The sequence below is a fragment of the Coregonus lavaretus genome, assembly GCF_964263955.1.
Source record: "Coregonus lavaretus genome assembly, contig: HAP1_SCAFFOLD_1111, whole genome shotgun sequence".
NCBI lineage: Eukaryota > Metazoa > Chordata > Actinopteri > Salmoniformes > Salmonidae > Coregonus > Coregonus lavaretus.
The window spans coordinates 14,784-32,584 of record NW_028159357.1 but is presented as its reverse complement, the minus strand read 5'-3'; the positions used below and the strand labels follow the sequence as shown (position 1 = coordinate 32,584).

Sequence of the window (17,801 nt, the reverse complement as noted above, 5' to 3'; positions counted from 1 at the left end):
AGTGTCCTTCATCTCCCAGTGTCTTCAGACCATAGAATGATGTTCTAGAACAGGATGTGTTGAGACTGTAGAGGCCCACTAGACTAGAGAGAGGTTGTTGTGGAAAATAATCACCATACTTTATTACAAATAAGGTCTTACAGAGTTTTTGTTGTATCAAGAAATGACTTTATTAAAGTTTTCAACAAAGCCGATACCCGTCTGCAGAGGGGCACCCCTTCTTAAGGTCTTCCTCCTGCTTATATAGTCCTCTTCAGTTTTCCCGCTCTTTTATTGCTCCGCCCACTTCCTTTGTCCCTGAGGACGGCTGAACTATTACTCCAACCAATCACCCGCTCCCCTGTATCTCACCCCCTCCATCTGTAATCAATCAAGAAGATACCAAGGAGACAAAGGTCTAGCCCAAACTCTATTCAACCCTGGTGCTGCTCCCTTCACTGTGTTTGAAGAGAGAGACAAAAGGCAGCCATGGATTCAAGTAAGAGCAAGCACTTCGACCCTAGGGCAGTTTTCCTCTCTACTCCCCCACACACACAGTGAAATGCCCCAATAAAATTCCTAGCCCAGTAACAAACAATTCTAACTCAATGTTCGTGATTAACACAGTTCTATCTTCTAATTTATTAAAGAATATACATCAAGGTATTCTCGGATACACCTGGATCACTGATGGACCAGTCACATTAATATTGATGTTCTAGAACAGGATGTGTTGAGTCTGTAGAGGCCCACTAGACTAGAGAGAGGTAGTCTCTGATACACCTGGATCACTGATAGACCAGTCACATTTATTTAATTAAATTAAGAAGTAGTGGAATGGTGGAATATCTTCATTGGAGAAGTTGTCTCACAGAGGTACGCTGGACTCATTTAGGAGCATGGAAGTCAATTAGGATTTGTGACATTAGTGAAGTTATATGAGACAAGGAGTCCCAGAGAGAGACTACATCTTCTACTGTTCATGTTAATGATGTTTTCACTGTCTTCCATCTACTCTACATATTTACAGATGACCTCAGGAAGGAGAAGGGTAAGTACATTACTATCCTCAATTCATCAATTTATAAACGTTATGTAAACCAATGTCTCTTATATAGATGTAACTTCTAGTGAAGTAGAAAACACATAGTTGTTCACATTAAAGTTCCCTGACTTTTGTCTAATGTTGGGAACATTGATATGAGACAAGGAGTGCCAGAGAGAGACTACATTTGGTTCTGCTATCAGATGAAGCACAGGGATATTCACATTAATGTGTTGTACAAATAAACAACATATCTGACATTGTATTCCCATTTGAACTTTGCTCTGCTTTATATTAGTTGAAAGTGCAGTGATAGACATTTGGGTGACAACAAAACCAAAAATCTAACTTTTTTTCCGCTGGAAATTTGTTGTGCTTTTAGATGGTTGAAAGCATAGTGATAACACATAATTGAATTAACTAACTTTTGGCTGTCTTTTTGAGTGGGTGAATATACTGTAGGTTGTAATCTCAATGATCAACCAAATATTACCCAATTATCCACGTTGAAATGACGTAGCGTGCCCAGTGGTTAGTTTCTGATACACCTGGATCACTGATGGCCCAGTCACATTACTGTTGATGTTATAGGTAGTCTCTGATACACCTGGATCACTGATGGACCAGTCACATTTATTTAATTAAATTAAGAAGTGGTGGTATGTTGGAATATCTTAATTGGAGATGTTGTCTCTCAGAGGTACGCTGGACTCATTTAGGTGCGTGGAAGTCAATTAGGATTTCTGATGTTAGAGAAGTGATATGGGACAAGGAGTCCCAGAGAGAGACTACATCTTCTACTGTTCATGTTAATGATGTTTTCACTGTCTTCCATCTACTCTACATATATACAGATGACCTCAGGAAGGAGAAGGGTAAGTACATTACTATCCTCAATTCATCAATTTATAAACGTTATGTAAACCAATGTCTCTTATATAGATGTAACTTCTAGTGAAGTAGAAAACACATAGTTGTTCACATTAAAGTTCCCTGACTTTTGTCTAATGTTGGGAACATTGATATGAGACAAGGAGTGCCAGAGAGAGACTACATTTGGTTCTGCTATCAGATGAAGCACAGGGATATTCACATTAATGTGTTGTACAAATAAACAACATATCTGACATTGTATTCCCATTTGAACTTTGCTCTGCTTTATATTAGTTGAAAGTGCAGTGATAGACATTTGGGTGACAACAAAACCAAAAATCTAACTTTTGTTCCGCTGGAAATGTGTTGTGCTTTTAGATGGTTGAAAGCATAGTGATAACACATAATTGAATTAACTAACTTTTGGCTGTCTTTTTGAGTGGGTGAATATACTGTAGGTTGTAATCTCAATGATCAACCAAATATTACCCAATTATCCACGTTGAAATGACGTAGCGTGCCCAGTGGTTAGTTTCTGATACACCTGGATCACTGATGGACCAGTCACATTAATGTTGATGTTATAGGTAGTCTCTGATACACCTGGATCACTGATGGACCAGTCACATTTATTTAATTAAATTAAGAAGTGGTGGTATGTTGGAATATCTTCATTGGAGAAGTTGTCTCTCAGAGGTACGCTGGACTCATTTAGGTGCGTGGAAGTCAATTAGGATTTCTGATGTTAGAGAAGTTATATGAGACAAGGAGTCCCAGAGAGAGACTACATCTTCTAGTGTTCATGTTAATGATGTTTTCACTGTCTTCCATCTACTCTACATATTTACAGATGACCTCAGGAAGGAGAAGGGTAAGTACATTACTATCCTCAATTCATCAATTTATAAACGTTATGTAAACCAATGTCTCTTATATAGATGTAACTTCTAGTGAAGTAGAACACACATAGTTGTTCACATTAAAGTTCCCTGACTTTTGTCTAATGTTGGGAACATTGATATGAGACAAGGAGTGCCAGAGAGAGACTACATTTGGTTCTGCTATCAGATGAAGCACAGGGATATTCACATTAATGTGTTGTACAAATAAACAACATATCTGACATTGTATTCCCATTTGAACTTTGCTCTGCTTTATATTAGTTGAAAGTGCAGTGATAGACATTTGGGTGACAACAAAACCAAAAATCTAACTTTTTTTCCGCTGGAAATTTGTTGTGCTTTTAGATGGTTGAAAGCATAGTGATAACACATAATTGAATTAACTAACTTTTGGCTGTCTTTTTGAGTGGGTGAATATACTGTAGGTTGTAATCTCAATGATCAACCAAATATTACCCAATTATCCACGTTGAAATGACGTATTGTGCCCAGTGGTTAGTTTCTGATACACCTGGATCACTGATGGACCAGTCACATTAATGTTGATGTTATAGGTAGTCTCTGATACACCTGGATCACTGATGGACCAGTCACATTTATTTAATTAAATTAAGAAGTGGTGGTATGGTAGAATATCTTCATTGGTGAAGTTGTCTCTCAGAGGTACGCTGGACTCATTTAGGTGCGTGGAAGTCAATTAGGATTTCTGATGTTAGAGAAGTGATATGGGACAAGGAGTCCCAGAGAGAGACTACATCTTCTACTGTTCATGTTAATGATGTTTTCACTGTCTTCCATCTACTCTACATATATACAGATGACCTCAGGAAGGAGAAGGGTAAGTACATTACTATCCTCAATTCATCAATTTATAAACGTTATGTAAACCAATGTCTCTTATATAGATGTAACTTCTAGAGAAGTAGAAAACACATAGTTGTTCACATTAAAGTTCCCTGACTTTTGTCTGATGTTGGGAACATTGATATGAGACAAGGAGTGCCAGAGAGAGACTACATTTGGTTCTGCTATCAGATGAAGCACAGGGATATTCACATTAATGTGTTGTACAAATAAACAACATATCTGACATTGTATTCCCATTTGAACTTTGCTCTGCTTTATATTAGTTGAAAGTGCAGTGATAGACATTTGGGTGACAACAAAACCAAAAATCTAACTTTTGTTCCGCTGGAAATGTGTTGTGCTTTTAGATGGTTGAAAGCATAGTGATAACACATAATTGAATTAACTAACTTTTGGCTGTCTTTTTGAGTGGGTGAATATACTGTAGGTTGTAATCTCAATGATCAACCAAATATTACCCAATTATCCACGTTGAAATGACGTAGCGTGCCCAGTGGTTAGTTTCTGATACACCTGGATCACTGATGGACCAGTCACATTAATGTTGATGTTATAGGTAGTCTCTGATACACCTGGATCACTGATGGACCAGTCACATTTATTTAATTAAATTAAGAAGTGGTGGTATGTTGGAATATCTTCATTGGAGAAGTTGTCTCTCAGAGGTACGCTGGACTCATTTAGGTGCGTGGAAGTCAATTAGGATTTCTGATGTTAGAGAAGTGATATGAGACAAGGAGTCCCAGAGAGAGACTACATCTTCTACTGTTCATGTTAATGATGTTTTCACTGTCTTCCATCTATTCTACATATTTACAGATGACCTCAGGAAAGAGAAGGGTAAGTACATTACTATCCTCAATTCATCAATTTATAAACGTTATGTAAACCAATGTCTCTTATATAGATGTAACTTCTAGTGAAGTAGAAAACACATAGTTGTTCACATTAAAGTTCCCTGACTTTTGTCTAATGTTGGGAACATTGATATGAGACAAGGAGTGCCAGAGAGAGACTACATTTGGTTCTGCTATCAGATGAAGCACAGGGATATTCACATTAATGTGTTGTACAAATAAACAACATATCTGACATTGTATTCCCATTTGAACTTTGCTCTGCTTTATATTAGTTGAAAGTGCAGTGATAGACATTTGGGTGACAACAAAACCAAAAATCTAACTTTTTTTCCGCTGGAAATTTGTTGTGCTTTTAGATGGTTGAAAGCATAGTGATAACACATAATTGAATTAACTAACTTTTGGCTGTCTTTTTGAGTGGGTGAATATACTGTAGGTTGTAATCTCAATGATCAACCAAATATTACCCAATTATCCACGTTGAAATGACGTATTGTGCCCAGTGGTTAGTTTCTGATACACCTGGATCACTGATGGACCAGTCACATTAATGTTGATGTTATAGGTAGTCTCTGATACACCTGGATCACTGATGTACCAGTCACATTTATTTAATTAAATTAAGAAGTGGTGGTATGTTGGAATATCTTAATTGGAGATGTTGTCTCTCAGAGGTACGCTGGACTCATTTAGGTGCGTGGAGCTCAATTAGGATTTCTGATGTTAGAGAAGTGATATGAGACAAGGAGTCCCAGAGAGAGACTACATCTTCTAGTGTTCATGTTAATGATGTTCTCACTGTCTTCCATCTACTCTACATGTTTACAGATGACCTCAGGAAGGAGAGGGGTAAGTACAGTACATACAAATATGATATCCCAGTGTCTTATCATTGTCAATCTCTTCAGACCATATAGAACAGGATGTGTTGAGACTGTAGAGGACCACTAGACTCTAAACATAAAGGGTTCCTGGAGGCACCTTTAGGGGTTCCTCAGATTGCAACACCGGTGGAACCCCTAAAGGTGCGTACAGGTACCTTTTTCGCCGAGGAACCTTTTAAGAAGGGTGTTCAGTATATCATATGATGTGGTTAGTTGATCGTTAAATATATCATCAGATGGCTATATCATATCATCTGTCACATGTTTTCTGTTATGAATAATAATAATTATACTAGATGGTAACTTTTTAGTAAAGTTTAGGGGCTTGATTAAGCTCTTTAAAAGTATTTTTGTGATAGTCGTAGAAGTTTTTACTTGACTATTTAAAGCAAAACAGTTTTAAAGTATGTATGGTTTTGAAAAACATTATAGTAATGGTAGTGACTGGTTATATTTATAGTAGTGGTAGTGTCTGCAGTAGTAATGATAGTGACTGGTTATAATTATAGTGGTAGTGACTGGTTATAGTTATAGTAGTGGTAGTCTGCAGTAGTAACGGTAGTGACTGGTTATAGTTGAAAAAGTGTGGGTAGATGAAAAGTTAGAATAGCCTGAAAATATGAAGGTTGGTTTGCTGTATCTAGCTTGAATGGTTCATGAGTTACTGTTTGTGGGTTGTTTTATGCTAATGTATGGTAATGAGGAGTTATTAGTTAATAAAAGTTAAAGAATTTGAAGTTAGCATAGCCTGAACATGTGAACGTTGGTTTGGTTTATCTTGCTTGAATGGTTGAAGAGTTACTGTTGGTGGGTTATTTTTAGCTAGTGCAGACCAGAGCTAGCTAGCTACTCCGAGGACAAGAGCTGGACCAGAGCTAGTGCAGAACAGAGCTAGCTAGCTACTCCGAGGACCAGAGCTGGACCAGAGCTAGTGCAGAACAGAGCTAGCTAGCTACTCTCAGGACCAGAGCTGGACCAGAGCTAGTGCAGAACAGAGCTAGCTAGCTACTCCGAGGACCAGAGCTGGACCAGAGCTAGTGCAGAACAGAGCTAGCTAGCTACTCTCAGGACCAGAGCTGGACCAGAGCTAGTGCAGAAGAGAGCTAGCTAGCTACTCTCAGGACCAGAGCTGGACCAGAGCTAGTGCAGAACAGAGCTAGCTAGCTACTCCGAGGACCAGAGCTGGACCAGAGCTAGTGCAGAACAGAGCTAGCTAGCTACTCCGAGGACCAGAGCTGGACCAGAGCTAGTGCAGACCAGAGCAGTAATTGTGCTCAGTCGTTGTGGTCAGTAGTTGTGTAGTTATGGTCAGTAGTTGTGATCAATAGCTGTGTGATTCCAGTCAGTGGTTGTGGTCAGTAGTTGTGATCAGTAGTTGTGTAGTTATGGTCAGTAGTTGTGATCAATAGTTGTGTGGTTCCGGTCAGTGGTTGTGGTCAGTGGTTGTGGTCAGTGGTTGTGGTCAGTAGTTGTGGTCAGTAGTTGTGGTTTGTAGTTGTGTTCAGTAGTGGTCAGTAGTTTCGGACAGTAGTGTCGAGGTTGTGGTCACTAGTTGTGGTCAATAGTTGTGGTTTTTAATGGTCAGTAGTTTTGTGGTTGTGATCAGTTGTTATGCTGTATAAGGCCATAAGCAAACAAGAAAATGCTCATCCAGAAGCGGCGCTCCTAGTGGCCGGGGACTTTAATGCAGGCAAACTTAAATCCATTTAACCAGAGGAAATGTGCAACTACTTATAAATACTTATTTTCCACCATAATTTGCAAATAAATTCATAAAAAATCCTACAATGTGATTTTCTGGATTTTTTTTTCTCATTTTGTCTGTCATAGTTGACGTGTACCTATGATGAAAATTACAGGCCTCTCTCATCTTTTTAAGTGGGAGAACTTGCACAATTGGTGGCTGACTAAATACTTTTTTTCCCCCACTGTATATATATAATAAATCATTTTGACAGTAACCCTCCAAAAAGTCATTTATAAACCTTTTTAATTTCCATATGTACTAGGAAGCTAAATGTTTGTTTCTTGGGCTTCAGGAATGTGACAATAAAAAATAAAAAATAAACTGATTGATAGTATGAGGGGATAATCAGTGAACAAATGCTGTTGTCAAGGCTACCACAGCGCCAGAGTGCTTTCTTAGGTGTTCAAAAGCACATATCAGACCAAGAGCCTAATGCTTCTTTGGTAGTTCTTTATGAGTTGCATGTTCGAATCTCATCACAGGGAACTTTAGCATTTTAGCAACTTTGAACTACTTAGCTACACTAACATAGTGTATTATATCACTGATGTTGTTGTCATTGTGTTTACCATAGTGTATTATACCACTGATGTTTGTGTCATGATGTCATTGTGTTTACCATAGTGTATTATACCACTGATGTTGATGTCATTGTGTTTACCATAGTGTATTATACCACTGATGTTGATGTCATGATGTCATTGTGTTTACCATAGTGTATTATATCACTGATGTTGATGTCATTGTGTTTACCATAGTGTATTATATCACTGATGTTAATGTCATTGTGTTTACCATAGTGTATTATACCACTGATGTTGATGTCATTGTGTTTACCATAGTGTATTATACCACTGATGTTGATGTCATGATGTCATTGTGTTTACCATAGTGTATTATACCACTGATGTTGATGTCATTGTGTTTACCATAGTGTATTATATCACTGATGTTGATGTCATTGTGTTTACCATAGTGTATTATACCACTGATGTTTGTGTCATGATGTCATTGTGTTTACCACAGTGTATTATACCACTGATGTTGATGTCATTGTGTTTACCATAGTGTATTATACCACTGATGTTGATGTCATTGTGTTTACCATAGTGTATTATATCACTGATGTTGATGTCATTGTGTTTACCATAGTGTATTATACCACTGATGTTGATGTCATTGTGTTTACCATAGTGTATTATACCACTGATGTTGATGTCATTGTGTTTACCATAGTGTATTATACCAATGATGTTGATGTCATTGTGTTTACCATAGTGTATTATATCACTGATGTTGATGTCATTGTGTTTACCACAGTGTATTATACCACTGATGTTGATGTCATTGTGTTTACCATAGTGTATTATACCACTGATGTTGATGTCATGATGTCATTGTGTTTACCATAGTGTATTATACCACTGATGTTGATGTCATGATGTCATTGTGTTTACCATAGTGTATTATATCACTGATGTTGATGTCATTGTGTTTACCATAGTGTATTATACCACTGATGTTGATGTCATGATGTCATTGTGTTTACCATAGTGTATTATATCACTGATGTTGATGTCATTGTGTTTACCACAGTGTATTATACCACTGATGTTGATGTCATTGTGTTTACCATAGTGTATTATATCACTGATGTTGATGTCATTGTGTTTACCATAGTGTATTATACCACTGATGTTTGTGTCATGATGTCATTGTGTTTACCACAGTGTATTATACCACTGATGTTGATGTCATTGTGTTTACCATAGTGTATTATACCACTGATGTTGATGTCATTGTGTTTACCATAGTGTATTATACCACTGATGTTGATGTAATTGTGTTTACCATAGTGTATTATACCAATGATGTTGATGTCATTGTGTTTACCATAGTGTATTATACCACTGATGTTTGTGTCATGATGTCATTGTGTTTACCACAGTGTATTATATCACTGATGTTGATGTCATTGTGTTTACCACAGTGTATTATACCACTGATGTTGATGTCATTGTGTTTACCATAGTGTATTATACCACTGATGTTGATGTCATGATGTCATTGTGTTTACCATAGTGTATTATATCACTGATGTTGATGTCATTGTGTTTACCACAGTGTATTATACCACTGATGTTGATGTCATTGTGTTTACCATAGTGTATTATATCACTGATGTTGATGTCATTGTGTTTACCATAGTGTATTATACCACTGATGTTGATGTCATTGTGTTTACCATAGTGTATTATATCACTGATGTTGTTGTCATTGTGTTTACCATAGTGTATTATACCACTGATGTTTGTGTCATGATGTCATTGTGTTTACCACAGTGTATTATACCACTGATGTTGATGTCATTGTGTTTACCACAGTGTATTATACCACTGATGTTGATGTCATTGTGTTTACCATAGTGTATTATATCACTGATGTTGATGTCATTGTGTTTACCATAGTGTATTATACCACTGATGTTGATGTCATTGTGTTTACCATAGTGTATTATATCACTGATGTTGTTGTCATTGTGTTTACCATAGTGTATTATACCACTGATGTTGATGTCATGATGTCATTGTGTTTACCATAGTGTATTATACCACTGATGTTGATGTCATGATGTCATTGTGTTTACCATAGTGTATTATACCACTGATGTTGATGTCATTGTGTTTACCACAGTGTATTATATCACTGATGTTGATGTCATTGTGTTTACCATAGTGTATTATATCACTGATGTTGATGTCATTGTGTTTACCATAGTGTATTATACCACTGATGTTTGTGTCTTGATGTCATTGTGTTTACCACAGTGTATTATACCACTGATGTTGATGTCATTGTGTTTACCATAGTGTATTATATCACTGATGTTGATGTCATTGTGTTTACCATAGTGTATTATACCACTGATGTTGATGTCATTGTGTTTACCATAGTGTATTATACCACTGATGTTGATGTCATGATGTCATTGTGTTTACCATAGTGTATTATACCACTGATGTTGATGTCATGATGTCATTGTGTTTACCATAGTGTATTATACCACTGATGTTGATGTCATGATGTCATTGTGTTTACCATAGTGTAATTTTCTCTCCACAGTGGATGTGACTCTAGACCCTGATTCTGCATCTCCCTAGATCATCCTCTCTGAGGACAGGAAACAAGTGAGACATGGACACACGACTGCACCTTCACTGAGAAACTGGATCCATTCTTCAGCCCTGGTGGTTCAGATATTGTCTCACTGGTCATCTGTCCCGTAGATGTCACTGATTGACTGTTTGTGAAATGCTTCTTATTCTCCCTATGTGCTGTAAATATATGGAATGAAAAAAGTCTTTAAAAAAAATAAAAATAACAAACAAACAACAGTTTAACAAGAATTATGAAATAATGAGTTTATATGTGACATGAGTTATCTCAGTTAATAGATTTCTTGATATTCCGCTCCTTGGACTGTTCTGTCTTCAGGAGAATGTGTTATATCTTTTTTGATTCTCTGTGTTTTCTAACAGTTTTTGTTGTGTATCCATTATGCTGTGTGCTTCTATATTTAGTTAAGAATGTAGCAGCAGACAGCAATGACAAACTGGGCATACTAGAGTTGGTCAGTAATGATGTAAAAGAGTTGAAGGCGAGTCTTGAAATGAGTGACGGAAAAGCTGCGATAATGGAGAACGATACAAAAAAACTAAAATGGACAGTCACTAAGAAAGAAACGGACGTTAAGGAACTTTAAAAGGAGAACGACTTTTTCTGAGAGAAGCCTTACTAGACATACAAACTACAGTTGAAGTCGGAAGTTTACATACACCTTAGCCAAATACATTTAAACTCAGTTTTTCACAATTCCGGACATTTAATCCTAGTAAAAATTCCCTGTTTTAGGTCAGTTAGGATCACCACTTTATTTTAAGAATGTGAAATGTCAGAATAATAGTAGCAAGAATTATTTATTTCAGCTTTTATTTCTTTCATCACATTCCCAGTGGGTCAGACGTTTACATACACCCAATTAGTATTTGGTAGCATTGCCTTTAAATTGTTTAACTTGGGTCAAACGTTTCGGGTAGCCTTCCACAAGCTTCCCACAATAAGTTGGGTGAATTTTGGCCCATTCCTCCTGACAGAGCTGGTGTAACTGAGTCAGGTTTGTAGTCCTCCTTGCTCACACACGCTTTTTCAGTTCTGCCCACACATTTTCTATAGGATTGAGGTCAGGGCTTTGTGATGGCCACTCCAATACCTTGACTTTGTTGTCCTTAAGCCATTTTGCCACAACTTTGGAAGTATGCTTGGGGTCATTGTCCATTTGGAAGACCCATTTGTGACCAAGCTTTAACTTCCTGACTGATGTCTTGAGATGTTGCTTCAATATATCCACATAATTTTCCTTCCTCATGATGCCATCTATTTTGTGAAGTGCACCAGTCCCTCCTGCAGCAAAGCACCCCCACAGCATGATGCTGTCACCCCCGTGCTTCACGGTTGGGATGGTGTTCTTCGGCTTGCAAGCGTCCCCCTTTTTCCTCCAAACATAACGATGGTCATTATGGCCAAACAGTTCTATTTTTGTTTAATCAGACCAGAGGACATTTCTCCAAAAAGTACGAACTTTGTCCCCATGTGCAGTTGCAAACTGTAGTCTGGCTTTTTTATGGCGGTTTTGGAGCAGTGGCTTCTTCCTTGCTGAGCGGCCTTTCAGGTTATGCCGATATAGTACTTGTTTTACTGTGGATATAGATACTTTTGTACCTGTTTCCTCCAGCATCTTCACAAGGTCATTTGCTGTTGTTCTGGGATTGATTTGCACTTTTCGCACCAAAGTACGTTCATCTCTAGGAGACCTTGCGTCTCCTTCCTGAGCGGTATGACGGCTGCGTGGTCCCATGGTGTTTATACTTGCATACTATTGTTTGTACAGATGAACGTGGTACCTTCAGGCGTTTGGAAATTGCTCCGAAGGATGAACCAGACTTGTGGAGGACTACAATTTGTTTTCTGAGGTCTTGGCTGATTTCTTTTGATTTTCCCATGATGTCAAGCAAAGAGGCACTGAGTTTGAAGGTAGGCCTTGAAATACATCCACAGGTACACCTCCAATTGACTCTAATGATGTCAATTAGCCTATCAGAACCTACTAAAGCCATGACATCATTTTCCAAGCTGTTTAAAGGCACAGTCAACTTAGTGTATGTAAACTTCTGACCCACTGGAATTGTGACACAGTGAATTATAAGTGAAATAATCTGTCTGTAAACAATTGTTGGAAAAATTACTTGTGTCATGCACAAAGTAGATGTCCTAACCGACTTGCCAAAACTATAGTTTGTTACAAGAAATGTGTGGAGTGGTTGAAAAACGAGTTTTAATGACACCAACCTAAGTGTATGTAAACTTCCGACTTCAACTGTAGATCGATGAGAGAAAATCTAGTACTTACGGGTATCCAGGAAAAAAGAGAGATTACTGAAAAAATTGTTAAGGACTTCCTCTTACAGCACTTCAAATCCCACTCGAGGCTGTCGATAAAATCCAACTCGAATGTGTACACCGTTTCGGACAAAGAGGACAGAGATATGAGCGTCTAATCGTTGCCAAATGTGCTTTTTTTTTATGATAAAGTAATGGTTAAAAGCCTAGGTAAAAGACTTGCTGGCACGAAAATAGGCATGAATGATCAGTTCCCGAGGGAGATTGCAGAACGGCGCAAAGTTCTGTACCCAATCTTCAAGGAAAATAGATTAAAAGGGAAGCGTGTTGCTCTCGTTGTCGATAAACTGTATATTGACAACCAAATGTTCCGCGACACAAAGACTACTCCGTGGCTATTCTGAAAGTTCTAATAGAGGAGTCGAATAATGGAACACCCAATACTAGCCATGGTAGGGATTGTAATAATAAAGCACATTTATAGTATTTTATAAAGGGATAAGACAGTATTACAAGAAAAGATAACAAGCAAAATAATAAATCTTCAAATACAACTAAATTAGAACACAAGTACTCAATCAACATAGTGGAGATAAAAACATAGCAAACAGAAGACATAGAAGGCACAGTATGTGGGTATGTGTGGATGAATTGTGATGGAAGGTGTGGTGTGCGTTTTTGTGTTTGAAAAAGTGTGGCGTTAAATGAGTGAGAAAGGAAATGGTTGCATATCCCAGAACCAACGTGTGTTTGTGAGCAGGGGTTGTGAGAGAGAGCTTTCAATTTTGTGCAGATGAGGGATATACATTTGAAAATATAGTATACATCTAATCTATTTCTTTATTGTCCTATCATGATGGAACGATCCCCAACCCTATATCCTAGACACCCACCTGAGCGACCCATACACCAAAGAGAAGTCCCCATCTGTTTTATGGACCTGCTGTGAGTTGCCTATATGCAGCTAAAACAGAAAAATAAATGCGGTCAGAGACCTACTTGAGCAGCACCGCCCCCTCAAGATTCTGAGCCTGCCTGGCAGGGTTGGTTCTACAAAGCCAGAGCCCCCTGATGGGAGAGCATAATATACAAGGAAATTATCAAAGCTGCTAATGAGAACATTGACGACCTTGTACCTAGCCGGTGGAGATTCCGGTGGGGTACCCCCACCCAGGTAGTGGCAGTGCTGGCAACACGGGTTGCAGTAACCCATGGGGAGGGGTCACACTCGGACAATCACAGAGGGGGCTTATTATTGTGGCCCAGGTGGCACAAAATAATCAAAGGTCTGACTGCACAGAGATGCTTGGGGAAAAAGGTTACAACGGGGGACCAGAGTGTTTGTGTCTCAGGTGAAGAGGGTGGATCTGATCTCCATCACCTAGGACTTGACGTAGATTAAATAGATTAATCAAATCTCACATTGTTGTCCATTTTTGCTCAATCTTGCATGCTTTCTCAAACAGCGGTAACTGTATATGCATTCGTTAATCAGGTCCTTTCTTGAGTTGGGCTCTGGGATGTAACATTTACATTTACATTTTAGTCATTTAGCAGACGCTCTTATCCAGAGCGACTTACAGGAGCAATTAGGGTTAAGTACCTTGCTCAAGGGCACATCGACAGATTTTTCACCTAGTCGGCTTGGGGATTAGAACCAGCGACCTTTCGGTTACTGGCACAACGCTCTTACCCACTAAGCCACCTGCCGCCCGTTGACCATCTGATCTTATGGTTGATTGTGGAGGAAATGGGTTGAGGGTGTTAGAGTATGTGCGTGTGTGTTTATCCCACATCTGTTGCAAGGGGGTAAGGATGTTAGGGAGAATATAGGATGAACCACAATAATTGTTTGCTAAAATAATAATTGCTTGTCAAAAATGTAATGTAATACAAGGCAATCCGGGTTATAGGTTAAAATCCTACGCATGAACTGCCGACAAAATAAGATATGCAAGATATTTGAATAGATATATATTTTTAAATAGCTACAGTGGGGGGAAAAGGATTTAGTCAGACACCAATTGTGCAAGTTCTCCCACTTAAAAAGATGAGAGAGGCCTATAATTTTCATCATGGTTACACGTCAACTATGACAGACAAAATGAGAATTGTTTTTCTCCAGAAAATCACATTGTAGGATTTTTTATGAATTTATTTGCTAATTATGGTGGAAAATAAGTATTTGGTCAATAACAAAAGTTTCTCAATACTTTGTTATATACCCTTTGTTGGCAATGACACAGGTCAAACGTTTTCTGTACGTCTTCACAAGGTTTTCACACACTGTTGGCCCATTCCTCCATGCAGATCTCCTCTAGAGCAGTGATGTTTTGGGGCTGTCGCTGGGCAACACAGACTTTTAACTCCCTCCAAAGATTTTCTATGGGGTTGAGATCTGGAGACTGGCTAGGCCACTCCAAGACCTTGAAATGCTTCTTACGAAGCCACTCCTTCGTTGCCCGGGCGGTGTGTTTGGGATCATTGTCATGCTGAAAGACCCAGCCACGTTTCATCTTCAATGCCCTTGCTGATGGAAGGAGGTTTTCACTCAAAATCTCACGATACATGGCCCCATTCATTCTTTCCTTTACACGGATCAGTCGTCCTGGTCCCTTTGCAGAAAAACAGCCCCAAAGCATGATGTTTCCACTCCCATGCTTCACAGTAGGTATGGTGTTCTTTGGATGCAACTCAGCATTCTTTGTCCTCCAAACACGACGAGTTGAGTTTTTACCAAAAAGTTCTATTTTGGTTTCATCTGAGCCATATGACATTCTCCCAATTCTCTTCTGGATCATCCAAATGCACTCTAGCAAACTTCAGACGGGCCTGGACATGTACTGGCTTAAGCAGGGGGACACGTCTGGCACTGCAGGATTTGAGTCCCTGGCGGCGTAGTGTGTTACTGATGGTAGGCTTTGTTACTTTGGTCCCAGCTCTCTGCAGGTCATTCACTAGGTCCCCCCGTGTGGTTCTGGGATTTTTGCTCACCGTTCTTGTGATCATTTTGACCCCACGGGGTGAGATCCTTCGAGGGAGATTATCAGTGGTCTTGTATGTCTTCCATTTCCTAATAATTGCTCCCACAGTTGATTTCTTCAAACCAAGCTGCTTACCTATTGCAGATTCAGTCTTCCCAGCCTGGTGCAGGTCTACAATTTTGTTTCTGGTGTCCTTTGACAGCTCTTTGGTCTTGGCCATAGTGGAGTTTGGAGTGTGACTGTTTGAGGTTGTGGACAGGTGTCTTTTATACTGATAACTAGTTCAAATAGGTGCCATTAATACAGGTAACGAGTGGAGGACAGAGGAGCCTCTTAAAGAAGAAGTTACAGGTCTGTGAGAGCCAGACATCTTGCTTGTTTGTAAGTGACCAAATACTTATTTTCCAACATAATTTGCAAATAAATTCATTAAAAATCCTACAATGTGATTTTCTGGATTTTTTTCTTCTCAATTTGTCTGTCATAGTTGACGTGTACCTATGATGAAAATTACAGGCCTCTCTCATCTTTTTAAGTGGGAGAACATGCACAATTGGTGGCTGACTAAATACTGTTTTCCCCCACTGTATATATATATATTGAGGTGAGAGCATTGGAAATGCTTTTGGTGGTTGACATGCTTCTGTTTTGTGGGTGGCACTGTGTGATGTTTTCGATGGATGGGTCCTGGCCTCTCGGGGCGGGGGTGGGATGCCGATCACTGGGATGACGGCCGAACTTGGGATGGGGAGGGGCTTTAGCGGGGGAATTAGTGGAGAACAATTGGAGGGTTACTTAGTAGCAATGCAAATATCATGGTACAGCTATATGGACACTCAATCATTATGGTATTTTTTATTGGTAAATTTACAAACATATATATAATGATAAATAGATTTGAAACTTGTATCTCATTATGGTATGTGGTGAAATAAGTATAGCTAGTTATAATTGTAATGGCTTAGCAGTTAATAACAAAAGAAGAACAATATTTACATGGCTCAAAGAGAAGGAATATAATATCTATTGTTTACAGGAAACTCATTCAACAATTCTAGATTAAGTTGCGTGGAAAAAGGAATGGGGGGGGGGGGGGGGGGGGTGAAATATACTTCTCCCATGGGCAAAGAAACTCAAAAGGGGTGATGATATTAATTAACAGTAATTTCGATCCGAATGTGCAATTTGTCCAAACAGATACGCAAGGTAGATGGATTATTTTAAATATGTTATTGGACCATAAACAGATATGGCTCATGAGCCTTTACGGACCAAATAATGATGATCCACACTTCTTTGACAATATATATAATAAATTATCAACCTTGCAAGCAATTCAAGACTATATTATTATGGTGGGAGATTATATCACCGTTTTAAATAGCTCAATGGACCGTAAAGGAAATCACACTACAAACAATCACCCTCATGCTCTTAAGGAAATCGTGAATGTCATGGATACATTAGAACTAGTAGATATATGGAGGCTTAAATATCCTGATCTAGTGAGATATACATGGCGGAGACTCAATCAAGCTAGTCGTCTTGACTTCTTTCTTATGTCATTCTCGTTGGCACCGAAAGTTTAAAAAGTGTTGATAGGGGTCGGATCATCATATAATTGGTATATACATTACTCTTACTGAATTTCCACGTGGGCGAGGATATTGGAAATTTAATCAAAGCCTATTGGATGATAACTTGTTTTTAACTAGGACAGAGGAATTTATAACTGATTTTTTCCGACATAACATAGGTACTGCAAATCCCCTTATTGTATGGGACACCTTTAAATGTGCCTTTAGAGGCCATGCAATTCAGTACTCATCTCGAAAACAAAAGCAATTTAGGTCAAAAGAGTCCATACTAACAAAGGAAATAGAATGTCTAACAGAACAGATAGATAGCAATACAAACTGTAACATAGAGGCTCAGAATAAATTAGAGGAAAAACAAAAATAAATGGAGAAACTTATTCAAGAAAGATCAAGTGTAATATATTATAAAAATAAAGCAAACTGGATGGAATATCGGGAAAAATGCACCAAATTATTTTTTAATCTTCAACATAGGAATGCTACCAAAAATAATTTACTGAAACTGGTTACAAATGACGGAGTCAACCATGATTCACCAAATTATATTTTGAAGGAGGAAACAAAGTACTTTAAGCATATGTTTTCTTTCAGTCACCTCCATCTCC

At 38.5% G+C, this 17,801-nt stretch overlaps 1 protein-coding gene across 1 annotated transcript in view; it reads left to right on the top strand.

Annotated features, from left to right (window-relative positions):
- Positions 1–10,522, top strand: part of LOC311122962 (butyrophilin subfamily 3 member A2-like) — a 54,113-nt gene extending 43,591 nt beyond the window's left edge. Inside the window, exons 15-21 of the mRNA XM_084197256.1 lie at positions 1,010–1,030; positions 1,879–1,899; positions 2,748–2,768; positions 3,617–3,637; positions 4,486–4,506; positions 5,355–5,375; positions 10,281–10,522. Of these exons, the coding sequence (XP_084053382.1) occupies positions 1,010–1,030; positions 1,879–1,899; positions 2,748–2,768; positions 3,617–3,637; positions 4,486–4,506; positions 5,355–5,375; positions 10,281–10,318 (164 nt within the window). The 3' untranslated portion in view covers positions 10,319–10,522. The remainder of the gene's footprint in view (positions 1–1,009; positions 1,031–1,878; positions 1,900–2,747; positions 2,769–3,616; positions 3,638–4,485; positions 4,507–5,354; positions 5,376–10,280) is intronic.
- The last annotated feature ends 7,279 nt before the right edge of the window (positions 10,523–17,801 follow it).